At 41.0% G+C, this 22,870-nt stretch overlaps 1 protein-coding gene across 4 annotated transcripts in view; it reads left to right on the forward strand.

The window, feature by feature from the left end:
* TESK2 (testis associated actin remodelling kinase 2) overlaps positions 1–22,405 on the forward strand; it is an 84,047-nt gene extending 61,642 nt beyond the window's left edge. For all 4 annotated transcript variants that reach the window (XM_064455206.1, XM_064455209.1, XM_064455210.1 and 1 more), the window contains 6 exons: positions 6,747–6,829; positions 8,799–8,874; positions 10,478–10,561; positions 11,677–11,763; positions 15,265–15,400; positions 17,536–22,405. In XM_064455206.1, the coding sequence (XP_064311276.1) occupies positions 6,747–6,829; positions 8,799–8,874; positions 10,478–10,561; positions 11,677–11,763; positions 15,265–15,400; positions 17,536–18,548 (1,479 nt within the window). In that variant the 3' untranslated portion in view covers positions 18,549–22,405. The remainder of the gene's footprint in view (positions 1–6,746; positions 6,830–8,798; positions 8,875–10,477; positions 10,562–11,676; positions 11,764–15,264; positions 15,401–17,535) is intronic.
* The last annotated feature ends 465 nt before the right edge of the window (positions 22,406–22,870 follow it).

The raw sequence follows: 22,870 nt of genomic DNA on the forward strand, positions 1-22,870 counted from the left end.
ACATTATCTCTGAGATGAGGGAGAAGAATAAACTCCCTGTCAGAGCACATTAAAAGTAAGAATATTGGTGAATATTAGGTGTATGTTTTAAGTCTTTGGAGTATATGGCATTTTACACAGGTTTAAGTTCAAGGCAATATGCTCACTGACCTCAGGGACCGTTTGAAGTGTTACAGTACTTATAAAATAGTCAAGTCTGAACCTGTGAAGACAGAGAAAGCACAAGATTAACAACAGTCTCTGAAAGGTTTTGTTAAACTAGCTTCCCTGGCACAGAATCCTCCTGTGATGCTGAGGAAGGCCAGAATCCAGATCCTGGGGCAACATTACAATAGTCTTAACCACAAGACAGAAGACCTTCATTTTCAGCCCAGCCTTTCTTTTTTCATCTCTTCCCAGCTTTTCCTTAACCCTGCTGTTCCTGTGGCAAGAGTAGCCAGAGTCCTGATAATAGTGGTCCAAGTGTTTTACGTACAGCCTCAATTCACTGTCGCTGCGAATCCATTGCGTGCACTAAAAGGCATGGGTGCCAGGTGGAAAACTATGTGATCATGTCATTAAGGACTTCCCCTTATGCCTATGCATTAAGGTAGAATGAATGTTCTTACAGGAAGTTTTGCATCCCATCTTTCGTGCAGTATTAATTTTTTGATGTAGTGTATGTTGTGTACAGCTTCCTACCAATTGCAAAAAAAAAACCTGAACTGGAAAAAAACAATGGCATTATGCACTTCGTTTGCAGGGTCAGAAGCTTGAGATTCATGGCAGAGGTGTCTGCTGCTTTAGTTAATACAGTGACTAATACATGAAGTATTTTTAATTAGTATTTATTGCCACTGTTAATTTGTATTACTAATACGCATTGCCTTTTTTTGCTAGGGAGCAGGAATAGACAGAGGAACAAGAAAGACTCCTTGGCAGTGAGATGTGAACATCTAGGAGTCTGTCTCTTTTTTCCTAAGACCAGTCGTGTGTTCTCTGACTACCCAGTCCTTTCTGATAGCATATGATGCCAGCCTCCAGTCAGGCTTTTCATCCTTGTCCAAAGTCTTTTCCTCTTTTCACTCCTGGTTCCTGCCCCCCTCTTTGGCTGACTGCAGTTACCCTGTTCCTACTGCTCCTGCTTGATGCTTTATCAAAGCTATCTTTCTGCATTCTGGTCTTTAGTATGTTTAGCCATTTCTAGCTCTCCCCCTGTTCTGTTCCTCCAGGTTAGCTCTGTTTCCCCACCACCACCTGTTTGCTGTGCCTGCAGTTCTTTTGTCCTCGTAATAGTCTTCAGGTTTTTTCCCCTGTCTCAAGAACCTAGCTCAAGACCCTGGTCTTGGTCCCTGCCAGCCCCTACCTTGGTCTCCTGCACTGTCTTGTCACCTTATTCACTCTGTCAAATTCCCCACACAGCAGGTGTCCTGTCCCAGTGTACTTTTTGCAGAGGTGGCAAAAGGTCTTACTATGTTTCAAGTTGAGAACATGCCAAATATGGGTATGATACTAGGCTAATATTTTTGAAAATTTTTTTATTATTTCAAAAATTGCTTGCAACGCATATTCTCCATTTGTTCTCCCAATCAGCTGAGTTGTCTTAGCTGAACAGCCTCTTCCCCAAAAGCCGACTACCAAAGCTCTTGATGAAAAAAAACCACAGTCAAACCCCCAGCAAATGCCTTTTAGTTTTGCAAAATTATGTACAATTGAAAACAAGGTCTTATAATTGATATTAGGTTGTGAGCAGTCTTAGGGAACATCTTGAGTTCCATTGATAAAATCTGTGAAGGAATTCTAATCTCTAGGCCTAATACACACACAGGCACATATGTACATGTGTATATTCCTGTCAACATAAGCTTTCACAGTAAATGTATAATGGCTTACCCTTCTTTCATTGAGAGAGGAGTTTTCTCAGTTATTACAGGACAGAATAATGCATGTAAACAATTACTGTGGATTATCTGATGTAACATGAATTCACTGCCTTTGGGCTTGAAAGTGACATACCCAGACTTCCTACCTTATATGCTGTTTGCTTGTTCAACACAAAATAAAACCCAAGCAATGAACAGAACCTTTGTCTGATGAATCTCATACTTGCTGCTGTGGTTGTAAGGTCTTCTTTGTGCTAGAGTAAGCTCTTGCCTGGATATTTTGCACTGCAGAGGAGGGCTTGCACTGAAAAAATTAGCTGTTACAGATGATTATTTCTAATCATAGCCACAATAATAAACTTTTACTGGTACTTTGGGACCCAAATGGAGCCCATCCCTTAAACATTTTCAGTTTCAAAAGGGTATCCTAATATTGTAAAGTTCCTGTTGTACATTTAATTGTCAGTGGTGTTTCTGCTAGGGGATAGCCCTTTAAAAAAAGCTGATACATCTCAATTGGCCTTTAAGTATTTTAATTCAGTAACAGTCATCAGAGGGTTGCAAATGACTCTGCAGTAGTGTTGCTGTATTTTCTGGAGTGCAGTAAAAACTCTGAGGAATCTAGCTTGTGTGTCATATTGTACAATAAAATGATGGTGTTTCTTCATCTAAGCAACTTATTTTTAACTCTGAAACTCTTGGGTCTATTTTCGGTTTTGTTTATGTAAAAGGGAGAGTAGAATATTGCATTTGTCTTAGTAGGATTATGCTGTGCAAAGCAGATGTTAAGCTCCTGTAACACACAAAGGGGGCTTTATGTTCTTTCACATCTGTCTCTGCATAAACAGCTCTGTTAACTCTTTAGGGCTCATGTACAGAGCTCCTTGCTTCTATTAAGAGACTGCCTCAGGAAGGACTGATGGGGTCCCCGTTTTGGGGAAAAAACCCTTGAGAAGCCAACTGAAGACAAATACTGCCCTCTTTGACCGTGTGAGCTGCCAAAGGAAAGAACATCTCTGTCTGTAGAGGTCCAAAGAGAAAGCTTGGGAAGGTTGTCATGTTTTACTGCCTTGCAGCTTACACAAATAGTGTAGTAGTAAGTTGAAAGTGTTTTCTTAAAGCCTGCGTTGTAAAGCCGCTTGGCATTTCATCTCAGGCAGTTCTTGAGAGGCTCTTTGCACTAGAGAGGGGTTTGAACTCTTGTATCTCTGTGCCAAAATCCATTAACGAAACAACTTCATACCAAATTGATACTTCTCAGTTTCTACAAAAAAGAAAATAAGTGTATCACTTCGTCAGTAGAAACAGTGCAGTGTGCTCTACTGTGCTTTTCCTACTAAGATACCGCCTCTAGCTTAAATTCAAAAGCTCTTTTCAACCTTATAGTCTCTAAAGAAGCTTTGTCCCTTTTTCAGTCTGATTTATCTTGGCAATAGAATGTGAATGCTTAATGTTTTTAATTGAGTGCGTATAAACTATGAGTTACAGTGGGCTGTGTAAAGTCATCTTTCTATGAATTAAATCTTAGATCTGGTAACTTAACTACCTGTGCTGTGGATTTGGTGCAGTGATGTGTAATGGCTTTATTAGGGTGGGAAGGGTGGAGGAGGAGCATGGTGATGCTGAGGGTTGGCTTTGAACACCTGGAGAATCTCAGCACAGAACAAAGCATCGCCGTCTGCAAAACTTTGTCCTGAATGAGCAGTGCAGGCTTGAGAGTTAACATCTGACCACACTAGTATCCATAGAAGGGTTTTACTACTGATTTTGGTAGGAATAGGCTTCCATCCTTTCTGGCTTCCAGGAAATTGGTGATTAGCTACATAAAAATTTGCACCAGTTGAATTAAATCAGTTTAGTTTCACTACAGTGAGCATTTGTAGTGATTGGCATTTTTTTTTGTCTGGTGCATGTCACCTGCCCATGGTTGATTTAAGTGTGAATAAAAAAGTCTCTTTTGTACTGGAATATGTATCACAATAAATTTAAATTCACACTTGGCACTTCTTCATACACAGACAAAAGACAGGGTTCCACTAATGTGAGAGACTAGTTTCCTTCTTTATGTCATTTAACATTATGCAGCCCACCACAGCAGAACAACTGATCAGTACTTTATAGTGGAAGTGTAGCCCTAGGCTTTCCCCCGTTGCCTTGTCAGGGTGTACTGGCCTTGGCCTCTCCTGCAGAACCTCTGGAGACCACAGCAGTGGGGTGTCCATTCTGTTTGGTTTCTCAAATGGCCTGCACTGAAAGGGAGCCTCGCTTTGCTGTAGGCAGCTCCTGCTCATCTGGGAAGGAGCTCAGAGCTGTCAGGTAGCGTTACTTGGCAGCTAGATTGGATGCGCTGTTGGTTTAACTTATGATTTATCTAGGAATAATCTACTGTATAATAGTTTAGTGCTGTACCTGAGAGCTGAGACTGCCTGGGGCTTGGTGGCAGGTAAGATTGTTCATCTTCGGTTGGTGATGTACTGCTGTCTAATGGGATGTGATTGTATACTGGTAAGAAGCTGAAGAAAAATTTGCTGTCAGGATGATGTTGCATTTAAGCCTGCTTTTGAGAAAAGGAGGCTCAGAGGGGATCTCATCACCGTGTACCAGTACTTAAGGGGTAGTTACAAAGAAGAGGGAGACTCCCTTTTTACACAGAGTCACATGGAGAGGACAAGGGGGAATGGACACAAATTGCTCTTGGGGAGATTCTGATTGGACACCAGAGGGAAATTTTTCACACTGAGGACAGTCAACTATTGGAATAACCTCCCCAGGGAAGTGGTTGACTCGGCCACACTGGACACCTTCAAGAGTCGTCTGGACAGGGTGCTGAGCCATCTTGTTTAGACTCCGCTCTTCCTAGAAAGGTTGGACTACATGATCCCTGAGGTCCCTTCCAACCTGGGATTCTGTGATTCTGATATTAAAGCAGCTCTGTAAATTATTGCAGACCTTAAAGTCAGTAGAAATGTTTCTACAGATTTTTATTTATGTTGAAAATAGTTCTTAGTCTGGTTCTAAATGTTCCCCTGAAATTTTGGAAAACAGGGGTTATTGGAGAATAACCCTAATCCACAAAACCCAAAAGGTAAAATGAACTACTGCAGTCTTGCTACTCAAAATGAACAAAATGTAAATAGTCAAAGGTAATGCAAGAAGGAAATCTAGATCTTAAAACGAGTTTTTAAATTAATTATAGAGTGGTTTTTTTTAAAAATATTGACTTGTAAATCATCTAAAATTGCTGAGGAATCTATGGCAGAAAATAACCCTGTATATTTTGCTGCATAAACTACTATCAGCATTCTTGTACACTGCAAAATTTCTGGTGTCCTCATAGCCTTGTTTCTGTGTGGTACACAGTGAAATTCCACTTGTCTGAATAATTTGAGTAAGATTTTTCAGAAAAGTTTTATCCTCTCAGTTTTAAGTCCACTTATAGTGGCCAAATGTTTAAACAGAGGCAAGCTGAATGAATGCGCTCTTTGATAAAAGATAACAAAGCCCGTAACTGAGAAGCTTTGCTGCTCTTTGGGCAAGCATGATTGATTTAACTTGGTACGTGTTTATGAATCCCCAAACTAACTGTACTCATTATACTTAAGTCATGCTAAGCAAAGAAAACTTTGTATCTCAGGAGCCTGGCATATGTTTCAAGAGGCTGGCATGCATTTTCTTTACATGATTGCAGGAGTGGCTTGCTTAACCTTTTAATTGGCAGGAAGAAAACTCGCTTCATGGCCTGAGCCAGAGTCATCTCTGACTAATGTAAACAGTGATGACCTGAACTTGATCTTTTAGACAAGGGACTCACTTTTCTTGGTAGTTGCATTATACAGACAAGCTAATGCTCTGGGGTCAGCAAGGGGCTTTTCTACATCCAAGCACAATAAAGCTAGAAAGTGTTTCCTGCTGTTTAGCTAATTAATGCAGGGTACCACTCTGTAGGAGTCGGCAGTGGTTTTGCTGCCTGTCATGGCTATTGTACTGCCTGCAGAAGGATAGAGAGCAAGGCATGTGCTGAAGGGATGAATTCTCTGTCTTGCTCCACCTATTGCAGGACAGAAAAAAAAATTAGGGTAGTCAGCAATTGATTCATTCGGTGAGAAGGGAAAAGATGTGGTACTGAAGTGGTCAAAGCATATTTCTCAGAGTTGTAAATAAATAACAAAAATAAATCAATAATACCCTGTGTGATGTGATGCTGCCAGACCAGAATTATCTGTGTGTGACATTAAATTGCCTTCCCTCCTGACACTGGAGGGCACATCTGAAAGGAAGAGATTGACAGCTTTTCTTTATTAGTCTTTTCTCTTAAATCATGTTTTATGATGTACTGTAGAATAACTTTGAGACTTTAAAAGCACATATAACTTTATCACTTCTTGTATTTTCTGATGAAAATTACTGCAAAGCACTGAGTTCCTTCTCAGTAGTTAATGAAGCAAAATATGCAAAGGCATTTAGAGTCTGTTCTGATCTTGTATTCTGGTCAGGTACAGGCAAATTGTAAAGAGAAAATTTAAGGTGTTGTAGCGAACAGCATGTGTTGCATTCTTAAGCAGTAAGGGAGCTAAATCATCTTAATTCTTGTTAGAACCTAGCTGGCTACGTGCTGCCTGTGGCTGCCTGCTTTCTCAGCAAGTTTTTAAGTGGATTATTAACTAAGTGTAAGGCTGTTTGCAGCATCTTAAGTTTGACAGACATGTGATTGTGCAGGGGGGAGGGTAGGGGAAAAGGGTGGCTGCTTTCAGGCAAAAGCCTTCTCATAGATTAATGTCTTCCAAACAATATCTTATAGTCTTGTTCCAGATTAAAAACAAAACAAATGGCGAATGGGTTTCATGCCCAGACAATAACTCTTCAGTGTTTTTTTTCTCCCCCCAGAACTGCTTAATAAAACATGATGAGAATGGATACTCTGCAATAGTGGGAGACTTTGGTTTAGCAGAGAAAATTCCTGATCACAGGTATGTAAACTAATTAAAATACAGCAAGAGTTGCAGTATGACTGCAGGTCAGAAGCTCTAATGAGCTGGATCCCTGAGGCGGTTATTGTGTTCTGATAAAAATTTGCAAAAAATATCTTCAGTCTTCAGTCTAGAACTGCAGGCTGGATGACCAAAATGTTCCAGCCTTAATTCCTGTCCATTTTGATAGATTTAGTGGTGACATTTATTCTTCAGAAACGCTCCAGTGAGTAGACAATTTACTGAAGCTTTTCAGTAGATCTTCTAAGCAGGTACTTGGGAATTTTGGTTTTAAAAAACCCGAAACACAACAAAGCAAACACAAAAATACTGTCCAGCATTCTGGATTGGGATGATTTTGTAATAAATGTCCCCTGTTGATTCCAAACAATTTTAATTAGCTTCTTTCCATTTTCATAAACAATATTCAGTGGCATTCCAGTATTATTCTTTATCCACTGAGTTAGTTTTCAAGATCCAGGTTTATAACAAAGAGATATTAAAATTACTGTCTAACGGTAGGTCACCATTTTGCTCTCCCTAGGATGAAACTATAATCTTAACTCATTTGAGTGCAGGTGACTGTCACAAGCTATTGCCACAGTTGGAAATAGTCCTTTTGTTATCCCTCCGTTAGGGAAACCAAGGACAAGGATTTCATTGTTCTCTCTGTATATTGACTTGTATATTTCAGAGCATTCTGACTGTGGAATGTGCTGTCAGATTTTCTTCAGTGCGTGATTCTGCGTAAAATAAAAAGCCTTCCAGTGCTTTTTCACTGCAAAGAAAACAATAAAAGTTCATCTCAGCTAGGCACTGTTTTTAAACTGCACATAGCCTAAAACCGTATCTTGGGAGGTCTGAAGCTTGCATTAACGTTGATGAAATATTGATCTAAAAGCTTAACAAAGCGAACATCTAGATTTCCAAGCTACTGATAAGTACAGCCAACGTGTATCTCTTACGCTTCTGTGGAATCTCTGCCCTTTAAGGTGCTGAAAGCTTCAGCTGTATTCGTATGAACCCATCACAAAATCAGGAGGGTGCCACAAGGTGCCTTAAGATGTTTTTAATAGCCAGTTTTGAGGTGCCCTGAAAACTGAGAGTACGGTAATAGCTAAAGTTAAGGTAGCTTGATACTAAAACACCCAATACAGTTGTTACATTGCCACAATTTTGGTTTGATCTAGTCTTTACCTCCATTTTCAAATGCAGTTTTATTGTTTCTGGTTTGCTGGCTAGCAAGCCACGCTATTTTGAGGCCTTCAGAGGCTTTTTTTTTTTTTTTTAAAAAAAAAGGTATTCCTTCAAGGTCAAGCTGGGTGGCAAGCTGGAAGTTGGTCTTAAGGCCCCTGTATTCAGCCATATGGAAACACTGCAAAGTTTTCAAATCCTCTCTATTCTGATTACTTTTAATGTTTCCCTATTCAAAGATTCATCTGGTCAATATTGACTTTTTTTTTAAAACACACTTTGCAAGCAGGCTGTGCTGCATACTTTCAGAGCTGCTTATTGGTATGCACGTAGGGGTGGAAACCCGCGTGCCTTGCTGCATGAATGGAGGATTTGACGTCTAGCCCAAAACTGATGTCCTCAAACCTTTCTATGTATAGATGAAGGAGCCCACACTGCCAAGAGTTTGGAAACCAAAACTATGGAACAGCCATGACCTTAAAATAAAACATTTATTTTTTTTTTAAGTGGCCATATGAGTAATTGATCGAACCTTTCTTCTTCTTTCACCTTCCCTTCCTGCTATTGAATGTTTCAGTGACTCCAGTAGGAAGCCAGTGTAAACTACAGTATGTTATGCAACCCACTTGTATTGACTTCCCTCTGGTGAAAGCTTCTGCAGATATTTGGAGTTATGGAAAGTTAGTAGCAATGCCTGAGCAGTTAATTAATGTTTTTTCTCTCTCTGTCCCCACCCCCCACTGCTGTTTCCCCTGTCTATCCCATATCTATACAGTGAGAAGTTACCAGTTGTGGGTTCTCCCTTCTGGATGGCACCAGAAGTTCTCAGAGATGAACCTTACAATGAAAAGGTAGGAACATGATATAAATGGCCTTTAGCTGTCAGATGTTTCTCTTCAATTACTGTATACAAGATTTAGAATTTCCATAACACTAAAATTATTGTTGTTTTCATTTGTGACATTTCTGTCCTCAGTAGGTCATTGAGACTCAGGGACAGCAACAGCATGAGTTGAATAGCTAATACTTTTACTTAAATTATGTGGATTCCTATAGGGAAATGGAATTACCTTCAGCATAATTCATTGTTACGTTATTTCCATTCTGAAACACTCCACATGCAGAAACATGGTAGTGGCTTGTTGACCTAACACAGCTTAATTTAACCAAAGTCTCGCAAGAAACGTAGTGAAGTTTCTTCCCTGACCATACGTTATAGAAATCTGGGTATAAGTAAAAAGTCTGTATGTAAACCTGTACAAGAATTTTAATTAAAAAAAAAAAAATATTAATATTTCTCAAGGTAAGATACCTGGATAAAAATGTTCTCCAAAGGTATTTCTAAGTTTTCCTATTTGAGCATTGGGGAATGTTTCTTTCAGAGGAGGATCAGATCACACTGGATTTTAGAAATAGTATTTTCAATCAAGCTCTTCTTTACACAGGATTTTCTCTCCCATGTGTAACATAGTCTACTTCAGCCCTGCAAGTGCAGCTTTTCTATGATAAAGGCCACATCCTGTACCTTTTTATATTTAGCAGTCAATAGTCTGTTTAATTGGTGGTACTTTTAAGTTGCAGGAAAGCAGTAGCTACCTCAGTAATGAATGTAATAATTACCATTTCAAAGATTTTTTTTTAAGAGTTCCAGTTGACCTAAATTAATAATAAAGTACCCAAATCTGTGGTGCCACATTCTTCACTAGCCCTAAGGCATGGTGGACTAAAGAGGAAGCAGGTCTCATGCCTCATCAGCATGAAAGATGACATATAAGCCTGCCTGATATATAAGGGATGAGGAATGCTGGCTTCTGCTCTGTAGACTTGTGTTCCATCTCTTCCTAAATTTTATTACATGAAAAATTCAGGTGGGTGGAAATCTGAGGAACTGTGCAGCTCCAGGGGTAGTCAGATAAGCACTAAGCACCATGGAAATTTCAGTGGAAACTCATGCTGGTGTACAGTGTTTCTAGACACCTCAAGCTTTGGGAAAGACACTGTTTTCTCCAGAGGTACTGAACTGTGAGAAGGAAAAAATGTAATTTTTCTTAAAAACAGTGTTAATGTTCTTGATAAGCTGTGGTCATGTGTATTCTAAACCTGTCTTTCTAACCACAGTGATATCTGGGCATGTCATGTTTTGGCTATGTTTTTAATTACTCCCGTCTGTAAGACATCAAATGTAACTTCACCATTCTTTTTGCAAGGAAGGATTTTTTTTTCAATTTTTTTAAAAAAACTGCTAAATTAAGAGTGGTTTGGTTTTTTTTTTCTTGAAAGAGTTTTAAAGTTATCATTGCTATTTGTGCAATAAGAATGCATTACTGTGAGCATGTGTTTCTTCACACGGTTGTTTCATGATAACCGTTTGGGGTAAGGAGAAACTTTGAGGCAGATAAGAACGCTGAGTATTCATGGCTGAACCATGTGGCTATTTATTTTTTTCTCTCTCAGGCAGATGTGTTCTCCTATGGTATAATTCTGTGTGAGATTATAGCAAGAATACAGGCAGATCCAGACTATCTCCCTCGCACAGAAGTAAGTGGTTACATTTATAACATCGGTGGGAGGTGGTAAGTATGCCATGATAATGGCTGGCCTTTATAACTTCTGGCACTGCTGCCAAAGATACGATGAATAGGTGTTACATTAAAAATAGCCTGTAAAAGGCTTTTGTTCTTCTCTGCTGTTATTGTAAGAAGCTCCACTGAAGACACTTTCACAGAGACTTTGTCCAGCTGCAGTCCTCATGGGAAATCCTTTCTGCCCCAAACTGGCAGAACACTGAGAGCATTGCAGTGACCTTCCTTTCGTAGACTGATAGCTCATACAGAACTTCTTGCCAGATTCAGAACAGAGCACCTCTGGCACACTGCATCCACTAAGCGCCCCCTCCTTGTGAAAGGGGCAGGAGCTATGTTAGCACCAGCTAAAATAAGCTGACCCTGATTTTTGCATAGACTGTGCTAAGCACTGTGGATCTGAGCTAGAATCAACCAATAAAATGAGATACTTCTTACTTTCTTCAGTTCACTTTTGGTTGGGTCCCATCTGCAGAGCAGCTTTTGGCCCTCTGGGGTGGGGCCTGTCTTCTAAATTGTCTATCCCCCTCCGGTTCTGAAAATGCAAAATTGCTTAGGTCTTGAACTGCAGTAAATAAGACATCCTATTGCTTCTCTACCCTTCATGTTTTACGGAAATGCATTTAACTGGATAATTTGTATTACCAGTCTGCCACCCACTGAAAAATTAACCATTTTAATGGATAAATTTTCATGATAGCGAAGCCTCTAGCTATTAATTTACACTGTGAAAGTCACCATGGCGAAACATAATAGTATAAGATATTGCTTCCAGATCCACACAGGCAACACTTCAAGTGCAGTGGATTGCAGCTGAGTCCAGGAAGAAGGATGGGCTTTGAAGTTAGCCTATTCTTTTACAGGTATCTTGGATCAAGTAATCCCCACTGGGAATGCCGCAGTTCGGAGTATGCATGAAGTTTTTTCAAAATCCTGTGTTACGTGACTGCTGAGAGATGGTGTTCCTTGTTATTCCCAACAACTCCATGTTAGGGACCCCCTGAAAAGAAGATGCTTTGGGCCAGATAGAAGACCTCATTTATATCTTTTTGCTGTGGTTTTTTTGTACAGAATTTTGGATTGGATTATGATGCCTTCCAGCACATGGTGGGAGACTGTCCCCCTGACTTCCTCCAGCTGGCCTTCAACTGCTGTAATGTGAGTATCTTACCTGAAGGGGAGAGGCCTAAACCAGAGTTCTCTAAATCCTTCTGGCTTTTGAAGATAGAGCTTAAAGCATTTACAGAAGAGACTTGAAGAGCCTACCTATAAAAGCAGCATACATTCCGATAACCCAGAAAGTCTCACAGTTTTTATAAGCCTTCCCTTCCCCTTGCAAAAAGCTCTATCTTGTGTTTTTGCAATACTGTGTTCTGTCATGCCAAACAAACAGGTCTGGCACACTGAACAGCTTCTTGCAGGCTGCTCCAGCTGATCATAACCAGTTGTATGCTATTGGCACTGGCTGGCCCTCAGGCTGACAAAATCCAGCTGTTTTTTGTGTACAGACCTACTGAGCTGTGAAGAAAGAATTCTGAGCTCTTAAAACAGAGGGGACAAACAAATCCAGAGCAGACACTGAAATACTCTGAAGTTTCTATATGCTGCCTTTTGGAAAGTGGGATAAACCTCCAGATCCCTAGCCTGTGTTCCAAAAAACCCAAACTTGGACAGTAATTATTTAGTTATCAGTAAGGCTATAGGCTGTGCTGTATGGAGTAAATTTTCTGCCAGTTATACAAGTAAAATTGTAACAGTTAGTGCTGGATACCTTCATGGCTCCTCAGTATGTTCCAAGGAAATAGATCTCTTTTGTGGGATATCCCATAAGAGATTGCTAGTACTTTTGTATAGTAAACTGGTTTATATGAAGTAAGAGAACCTGAACTTCTACCAGATTCAGCTGAATGGGAATGTCCAGTTTGCACAACTTAAGTTGAGGCAACTTCTAAAAATTGTGTTGCACAAAACTTTGCCCAGGACTCCACAACCAGGCCAGGCTGGAGCCAATACCAGCACTGTGTCCAAGTGTTTGTAAGAAAAGGCTCATTACTCCATGCTTTTGATGCTTGTTTTTGTCCCAAGCTCGCTCTTCTACTTTGTGTTAGTACAAATGTACCTGCTCAAGGGGAGAGTGGTATAAAGGTGGGGATGTGAGCAGGTGGGGCTGATTACTGCTCTTGACACAAGATAGCATAATTTAACTCTAAAAATGGTTGTGGAACTTACTCTGGACAAGCTACTTCACTCCTCTGATTTCACCTTAGTACAGTGGAGCTTGTGTCACCAGGACAGTGGTATGTCTGACTCATGTTCGTGAAGCGTTTTGACTACACATGCACTAAGGGGTTTGGCTAGAGGTAGGATTTGACTTTGGAAGCCTCAACTCCCACCTGTAGACTCCAGAAATTGTAATGTATCCAAACACATGGTGCATGATTTAAAGCAATTTTTCAGTACAGTGAAATTCAGAGTAAAACTACTCATGAAGAAAGGGGAAGTGACTGATCTTACATTCTCATCTAAGAATTTGGTGTGTTCAGAAAAAAAGGATTTTCTCCTACTGATTATCATAAAATGCTGTTTCCTGCATAATAAACATCCCTTCCCTGAACTGAAAGTGGAAATTACTGTGTTTTGATCAAGCCATTAATATGCTGATTTCAGTGTGGAGCATGCCACACTTACCTAGTAGAAGGAAAAAGGCGGTGAACAGATAAGGTTTTCTTATCTTCCTAAGCATGTTGTGCTTCAGTAATAGGTGATCCGTGGGATAATTTACTCTTAGACATGAACGTTTATATAGCTTTTTAAATTATTTAATAGGTCAACAAACAGTGCAAACTATGTAGCTCAGCTGATTAGCTGAACTAATGTGCAAAGCCCTGGGGTTTTCTACAATTAGCATATGTGTTTTAGGGCAACCTAAAAAAACTAGTGAAAACTGACATGTATGAGCTTTAGTCTGCTGTTATGAAGTGTTTGGTTTTTTTTTTAAAATAAGTACATGCAAGGAAGTTTAAAACTCAAGGCTCCCCAGCAACTATAAGCCTACTTGTGCGAATACTTGTAAACGTAATCATGCACGATCATGCAAAAAGCTTACCAGCATGAGCTGAGCTGTGGGCAACTGCTGCATTGAGGAAGAACCTTTTATTCCATTTGAGCAGAGTCTGGACTGCTCAGGGACAGAAGAGGGAAATGTTGCTCTGTGTCACTTTTTCATCGCTGCACTTGTCCTGGATCTTACCTAGCAGAAATTAAAATAGCCAGAGAGCTCTTCTTGCTTCTTGTAGTTTGCAACAGCTCCCTAAGCTTCCCAAATCAGTAAATTTGTCAAAGTACAGAGTGCGTATTGTGGTGTTGCCCCTGCCCTACTCTTTCAGTGAAATATGGAAAGCAGAAAAAGATGTTTTTCTATGCCAGGAAATTCCAGCTACTGCATTAGAACAACTTTCTTGCTGCTCTTGAGCTCTTCAAGTGTGATTGATTTGTTTGGTTTTTATTACTGTACATATGAATTTTTAGCCTTTACCCTGTGTTGCTAGAAGGCATTCTGGCACTGCTGATCATACCAATGCTCTTCAGAAAGATCCATCTTGTAGGACCTGCAAGGCAGTATCTGGGAGGTCTTTGGGGTTTTTTGTTTACAAAGCACCAGTGTGTCCTTTGTGCTAGAGGTGAGATCTGCCTGGGCTTGTCTGCTCTGAAAAAGCCTGTAGAGGGCTGGGAACAGGAATCAGGTCAAGTGGAATCTTTTTTAATAGTGTAATGAGGTTAACTTTCAGCTGCTGAATTAGACACTGCTACCTACAGTAGTTAAACCTGTAACACATATACAGATTAAATGTTCAAAATTATGAAATGCCTTCTGAGTTACTACTTCTATTAAGCTGCTTGCCCTCTAGTACAGTTTGTGTTGAACTTTGTTTAGAGATCCATTTTTGCTAGGGTGAATAAATAAATACATACTGATAAATACAAATTGAACACATACTGATGACTGGCGGGGTGTATTTTACTTGGCAAAGATGGATATTTTTTTTTCTGCTGTATTACTTTGTCAAATTATATAACCAATCTTGCTTCCTTACAAGACATACCAGTACACCAAGTAGTAAGGCTAATTACAGATGGAAAGATACAACGTTTAAACTTAAAAATCAGCAATACCATTTGGGTGGGTTTCGATTAAAGTCACAAGGAGATCATGGAAGAATTACAAACTTTTAAAGAATGACATAGCCAAGTTGCTCTGCTTAATCCTTATTGCTTCAGCCACGTTTTGAAATAACGTTGATATATAACCTCTGGCTGGTTACAGGAGTCCAGAAAGAAATCCTTGAACTATGAAAGCTGTTTAAAACAACAAAACCCCCTCTGAAGCCCTGAACCTAACAGCTTCCCACCTTTTCAATTTAAAATGTGTCCTCATAACAGGATGTTTGCAACTTGATAATTAAATGTGAGAGGTATAATAGACATAAAGTGGGACAGAATACTGCTTTTCCCCTGCTTTACTTAGGTTTTTTGCAATGGCAACACACTTAAAATGGTTTTGAATTTCCTCAGTTTCTTCAGATAGTCCCTCTGTCCACTGTGTAAGTAGAATAGCATGGGCAAACCCGCATGAACTCTTTGATTCGTGTTCATTCACAGATGGATCCAAAGTTGCGTCCTTCATTTGCTGATATTGTCATAACACTGGAGGAGATTTTAAACCGCCTGAGAAATGAGGACTCGGAGAGGGAGAGAAAGTTTTTGAACCTTGACAACAATGAAAGAAAACCCAAAGGTGTGTGTTTGTATTGTACAAACATTCCTGCAGGCTAATAGCAAGAGTGTTCAATGCTTCATATTTTGAAGACTGGAATTTCAGCTATATATGGTATTATTTACAGCTTCTGAACGATTTTACTCAAAGCCTGAAAATTATTTGGGAACAATGCTGTATACTTTGCACTGCAGTGTCCTTTGGGAAAGAACAGCTAACTGTTTCTTAAAGTGCCTCAAAAGATTCTGCCCACAAGCTCTTGAGGGGAAGTTTCGAGTTCATTTGGGAATGGTTTTGTAAGTTGCTAACAGTATATGGAAATCCATCAACTTTTGCTTTGTCCCTGCCATACTTAGTGCATATACATAAGTGTATGTTACATGCAACACTTAGAAGCTTCTTAAATTCCTTCAGGAGGAAGAGCAGAGAAAATGCAAGAGTATTATAAAGTACCCAGAAATACTCTGAAAGACTGGAGAAAAGATGAATCCCAGATCTGCTTGGGAAGGCTGGCCTTGAAGGGCTTTCTCTAAAGCCATCTAGTGCCACCTAGTGTGAGGAGCAAACTGTAAGCAGTTCTTATAGGCTGGGGCATATTCTGGCTCTAGATATCTTTTATGTTAGCACACTTCTGGCAATTGGAAACTTAGAATACAGTAACAATAGTTTCTCATATTGTGTATATATAAATACACAATATATATACATATATATATCTGTCTATAATATTGTTATCAATTGAAGTAAGTTCTGTATTGCAGACCACGTGGAGTGCATGCATGTGGTAGTTCTCCCACACCTGGAAAGCATCTAAAAGAGGCGTGAGTTTAAAAGTCTTCATTTTCCTGGCATTCTCCCTTTGGAGTACATGTCAGATTTGCATCTTCCTGGAGAAGTGTTACATGCTGTTCTTTGACCTGCATAGTCTTTCCTAGGCGGAGTGACAACAGTCTAAACTGAGGCAGTATTTAAAGGGAAAAGTGGAAATACATATGTACTTATTCTGGAAGTGGTAATCAAAAGGCGATAGCACTTCTTTATATATGTTTTTTATTGCCCTACCACAGCTCTTCAGAGGCACCTTGAGAGCCAGTGGCAGATGCATGTTCCAAACATTCAAGGAGTTAGCATCTTTTCCTAAAACAACTACAAATTTCCCACCCTGTTCTAGTGACAAAGCTTTTATAGAGATATATGTGTGTGTGTACGGGCGTGCACATATGTGCATGTGCGCAAATAAATACACACATGCGTGTGTATTATTATTTAACTCTTATTCATTAGAGTCAAACTCATGTCCCTAGTTTCTGCATTGGTTAATGTACAGAATGAAGGCGGGGAAGGAATGATTTAAACTCTTCATGGTATCAGGAGAGGCGTTTATTTGGTCTTACACTTTTCCCATTGGGGTGAAAAAGTCCCGGTTCCTTTGGCAACTATATTTTCTACTTTCTCTCTTTTTATGGTCAGTATCATCAAGAGATCTTGGGCAACCTCTGCTGGAAGCGAGGATGATAAATCTAGAAACATGCAAATTGTTCTTCTCCAAGCCCACCCTGTGCCATCTCTGCTCTGTCAGTGTACTGGCAGCAGGGAGGTTTGAAGGGGGCCTAAAAGACAGTGTTTGGATAGAAGAGGGAAAGACTTCTTCATTCCTAACGTATTTTTGTACAGTTTCCTTTCCTTTGTTTTTTCTGAAGACAATATTGTCCTGCCAAATTAGCATCCCCCATAATGCAGGTGGCAAATTTGATCATAAAATGAAAAAGAAGCAGTCCTGTTTCTCTGCCTAGAGAAGTAAGATGGCATTAAATGAATTTGCATTTCCTCAAGGCTTCAAGATGACTTTTAATTAGCCTGAGGCATGAGTAAATTAAAAAAAAATGTAGTTTTGACTGCCTTACACTTAAAAGGTCCTATGGACAGGGCTGCCAAATCTCCACGTGTGAAACCAGGAATACACTGAGGAGAAGGGAAGGATGTCCTTGTGTTTGTGCTGGAACTTGTAAGGAATGAGCAAACGTGCTTATGGAAGATACTTTAGAACATCAGAAATGCAGCTTTTTCTTTACAGTTGTCATGAAGGTTCTGTGAGTACGCAGACATGCGGGCATATAGCTCTGTTAAACTAAGAGTATTTCTTTTCTTCTGCTCAGGGTCAACTGAAAAAGGACCAGGAGTAAAACGATTGAGTTCCCTGGATGATAAGATCCCACCCAAGTCACCTCGTCCACGCCGTAATATCTGGTTGTCACGCAGCCAGTCAGATATCTTCTCCCGCAAGCCTTCCAGGAAGATAAATGTGCAGGACCCCTACTATACACCAAACAAAGGGTTAGGCCGGAAAGTTAATCCCTTCAGTGCCCGGGAGGACCTCAAGGGGGGGAAGATCAAATTCTTTGACATGCCAAGCAAGTCTGTGATCTCCCTTGTGTTTGACTTGCATTCTCCAGAGGCAGGTGGAGGCCTGAAAGCCAGCCAGTCCCAGTTACGGCAGGCGTATAGCACAGACTGGCAAGAATTCTCCCTTCTTCCTGGGAGGAGATGCAGATCACTTCCGCTCTCTCCTGAATTGCCGCACAAGGAATATGGCCTGTTTGGGGGACTGTCTTCAACTGTCAGCAGGTGTGACCCAACCCAGCTAGGTGCAGAGGTTCGGCAAAAACTCCTGAGTAGCAGTAAATATGGTGTGTCAGAGATTCCCCCCTTTCAAGCCAAGCCTCATAGGCCAGAATTTCTTCCCATACCAGGACAAGAAGAAGATATGGACTGTTCAGATGGGCCAGTGGCCCAGGAGGAAAATGGGTTTTGCCCTGTTGAGGACACATGTGGAGAGCCAGCATGTAATCAGCCACTAGTGCTGGCCCAGCCTGAGCCGCTGTCTTACAAAAAGCTCCCAGTTGAGAATTCGGTGAACTCTGAGGGACATGGCTCTTCACAAGTGTTTGTGGGTTGTCTCCCGTCTGAAGAGATGGAGGTGGAAGATGACCTACTGAAAAATACTCCGCTAGAGTCTCCAAAGCCTCTGTTCAGTGTTAGTCCTTCCACTGAGCTGGAGAGAGGGGCATGGTCCTTCAGGGAGCAGGATGGGAAGAGTCCTGTCCTGTTGTCTCAGACCTCCTCTGACATCTCAGCAAGTGGCAGCACGCAGTCAACTTGTGACATATGAAGAGAAGGCTAAAACTGAACGTGTCCTTGAGGGAACAGTTGTTCCCAGTCGCTTAAACTCTGTTTTTCTATAGTGCTGGGGTTCACATTTGAAAGAGACTCAGCAGATGGTAGAAACTGGCTGTCAAACAGATAGCTGCAGACAGTGTCCGGAGAGACTGACTATTTTACCTTTATTTCAAACTGTGCTTATTCCTTTCCCTGCTTTGTATTAGGAGGGGGAACTATTCCAGCCAGAATGGCCATGTGGGCCCCACAGTCCTTCCAAGAGGCAGCAGCCAGAGCAGGCACCATGTAAATAGTTTGACTTGGATTCCTGCATGGAGCATTTCAAGGCCTTAAGCTCCATGTTGGGTAGAAAGAGTGACCCTTAGGCTTTTCCTCTTCTCTGACTGACCAGCTGCTCTAAACCACTGCAGATTTTGCATTAACATTCTGCAGCAGTGCACATGAGTTGGAGCCTCTGTTTTAGAAATGGGCACAGAGCTATGTTGAGCAGATAGGAGTGCTCTCTGGTCTCAGAGCGGCTGTGAATGCTGTTGCAGCATTAAACAAGCTCTTCTTTCAAAAGCAGCAAAAACAAAACCCCTCATGCTGGTCACAATCTGCAGGCTGAGCCACATGACAAGTACTTTGTGATTAACAAGAAGAATCTGTTCCCTGGTGTTTCATTTTCCCTTGGGATTTGGTAATGGTGTGTAATACATTAGTAGGGGAAAGCGGGCTGTGGTAAGCACCGCTCTCCTGCTTGCATAGCTTTTCATGTACCTGAACCCAAATGTAGAGGAAGATTTGCCCAGGGCACAAGAGGAGAGCCATATTCCAGGCATTGTCCTTTCCGGTCTTCTGGAGAAACTGCCAGTGAAAGTACCAGTTGTACTGAGCTTTTGGGGGGGTGGGCTCTTACCTCTGAAGCGCTGAATGGACATCGTGATCTGTTTCTGCAGAATAGTTGATTAAATGCAATATCTAGATCACAGTCGACTAGTACCACAGAGCTAGAAGGGTCATATCCACCTCCTCTCTGGTACGACATCCCATCTCATTGATATCACTGCAGTAATGATGGCTTCTTATTTAAAACCAGGCTGCTTGACGGAGGACAGGAATCCCCTGCCCAGGGGAAGCTGCCAGCAGTGTTGCAGCCATCCAAGTGCTCTTGGAGGAGGGTAGACAGTAGACTCACAGAAGGGCTTTGAATTGTCAAGCTGAAGAAAATTAGCTTGTCCCAAATTAACTTTTTTTTTCTTCTGCAGAAAGAAGCTGTTGTCTTCTGTTGTCTCACTGAGTAGGATGATCTTTTTCTTTCTTTCCTTTCTTCCACCAGCAGGTACATATGAAAGAAGCAGCAGCACGAGCTTTCATGTTGCTTGCTGGAACCAGTGTCAGAGATCCCCGCTCTGGGATGTGATATACAGGAAAGCTTGTTCTATGATGATGTTTGTGCATGATCCTGCCCTTTTCCATTATCGTTGTCCCAACAACACAGGATTTTTCTTTTTAACCTATGTTATCATTCCTAACTGAGGTATGCATTGCGTGCCTGCTGAGCAGATGGTGATGCAGTAGAGACCAGAATTTCACCCAGGCAGCCTGCTACTCCCTTCCTGCTCTCTTGTAAGGATGGAAATGTAAGCTAGTCTCTGACAAAAGCAAGTGTATTCCTACTCTTTTCCTACTCTTTTCCTATCTCAAAGAAAGAATGGAGAAAGCCTGCGTTCTTTCTTGGCTTAGATGCTTATCTTTCCAGAGGTGTAGGGAATCACTTTGTGAGCTAATAATTATTTCTTCTTGTGAAATCCATGTTGAACTAAGCAGCAATTATCCCTTTGCAGTGGCTGCACAGAATTAAACAAGAAACCCAGTGTTGCTGAGTTACTTAGTGTGGTCCATGCCAGATTAGGGAGCTGTTAGCAGTTTGAAAGAAAAAATGCCTGCCCTTACCAAGATCACCCCTTTTGGCCCACACCTCTCTGCCTCTTGAAGGTGCTGGTCTGTAGACAGTCCATCTTGTGTACCCTGTCTGCAAGACTGGTGTCTGCAGAGTGCAGAGCAGCTTGTGTAGCTGGCACTCTGTGTGTGTAATTTCCATGGAGGACAGGGAGACAGTCAGCAGAACATTTTAGCCACCTAGTTGCCTGCCTGGTGCCCACTTCCTCCGCACCCCTCCCTTTTTTAAGTTTCATACAGTTGTAATCGTTCGGGAGGGAAACCATCAGCACCAGCTTCTGTCGTCACAAGATGCATTTAGGTGTGTGACTTCAGACAAACAAGCAATAACAAGGAATAGTTTACTTCTGGATCACCAGGCTGCGAGGAAGCTGCCTGCAGCCTCATCGGAGAGCACACGCACACCTCCGGCCGCTCTGCGGCCTTGCATTAGCCCTGATTGTCAGCGCTGACCCCTCATCATGAAGCCTGTTGCCCTCCCTGACACTGACTGCAAAGCCTGTGCAGTCAGCCTTGGGGTACCTCTGTGGCCCCCATTACAGTGACCTCCTCTGTTCTTACACCACTGTCTCTTAAAATGCTTCCCTGCTCGAAATAGCTCCCTCACAAAGCAGCATGGCTACATTTTTTTTTTTTTTTGATGTCTACCCTAAGCACAGCCAGTTGACATGCATAGGGCACATCTATCAGCTTTTCTAGCTCTTTGTACTGAGGTGGAGATGTCAGAAACGCCAAGGAATAGCGGCTCAGGCCTTTCCTGTATTTGTGGTCTGCATGGGAAAAGAGGCATGTGTATGAAACTGGAGTAGAAGGCCACTTTAAAATAGCTAAGTGCTTGCTAAAGCCCAGTGCTTCCAAGGGTCTGGATGCAGTTGGCACTCACTACGTCTCATCCCTTTGGTTGTGTAAAGCTGAACCTAGGTTGCACCTAGTAAATACTGCTAGGTCTTCTGCCTACCTGAGAGTGCTTTTCTACTGGGGGCCACTTTCTGACAGCTACTGGTGAACATGAATACAAACATGTGGTCAGCGAACTCCTTGTTTTATAGTGATGTGACAAAGTTTTACTGTGATCGGATTTTATCATGATTTTTGACTTTCTTATGGGAGCAGTTCTTGCTCTTTTAAAACACTTTCTACACATTGCTAGGTTCCCTGAAGAGATAAAAGATATTTTTAATTCACTTTAAATCTTTCTATGTTGAATTCATTTAAATGTCTGTTATAAGCTATTTTTGTTGAGGTTGATAAAATGCAACTAAGAGAATGCATGTGAATTGCTGCCCCTCTAAAGCAGTGCAGACAAGGGGCTATAGTAGACTTATACTTGTTGGAGAGGCATTGATGTATTATGTGTAACAGAACATTGGTATTTTTTTGCCAGTACAACTAAAGACACTTGAATAATTCCTGTTTGCACTTAATGCTATTGTTTATATTGCATGTCACTACATTTCTATGCAAAACGAATAACCTTTCTTTTGGGAGGAGGGGCAGCCAGATATTTGATTAAGTATAAAGATCTTTGCGAGATGATCTATTTTCGTATTTATGAAGGAGTTTTACGTCTTAATATTTTGCAGTCTGTAAATAGCTCAACTTGTAATTAAAGGCTTAGGAAGAAGTTTGTAGCCTGTGTATAATAGTAAGTTAACACTGCCAGAAAAAAAATTCTTTGCAAAAAACCTTTTCTAATATTGTGGATATTTATGAATATGTAAAGAAAGCACGTCTTGTTTTTATGTTGATTGACTTTCTTTTTTTTGAACTATAGAACTGGTGTATGTTTTATTGGAACTGCAATAAGAAGTAACCAAAGATGAATCCAGTTAAATATTTTCGTAATTTTTTTCTTGGTCAGGTTTTGTAAACTTTCCCAACTTGCTTTCAAAATAAAAATAAAATCAAGGCCTGAGTCTTGTGATTAAGAGGGCAACTCTAGGTTAAAAAAATCTGGCTTAAATGCATACTTAAGCTATGGATGACATTAATACTGGTCTTGAGATCATATTCACTGTTACTTGGCGCTGAATTATAAACAGGGAGAACTGTCATCCCTATTCAGTGTTATTTTGCTCCTGTATCTTATCAAGTGTTACACTACTAAATCCATGAGACTTGAGGACTTTTTCTGCACTGCCTTAGAGTGCTCTGAAGAGTAGGCGGTAACTTGTGACCTACAAGCCAAGCTGGCTTTTGCTAGCGCTCAGCCTGCAGGGAGCTCGCCAGTGTGGCTGCTCTGTTCCAGCCCCACGGAACAGCTGCAGTAGCAAGGGAAGCTGTGCCATTTAAGAGGACCACATCTGGCTTTACATCTCCCCTTAATTAGAAGTCTGAATACCTACTGTGGCTTGGTTCTGCAGGCAGTTACCC

The sequence above is a fragment of the Phalacrocorax carbo genome, chromosome 6 (genome assembly GCF_963921805.1).
Source record: "Phalacrocorax carbo chromosome 6, bPhaCar2.1, whole genome shotgun sequence".
NCBI lineage: Eukaryota > Metazoa > Chordata > Aves > Suliformes > Phalacrocoracidae > Phalacrocorax > Phalacrocorax carbo.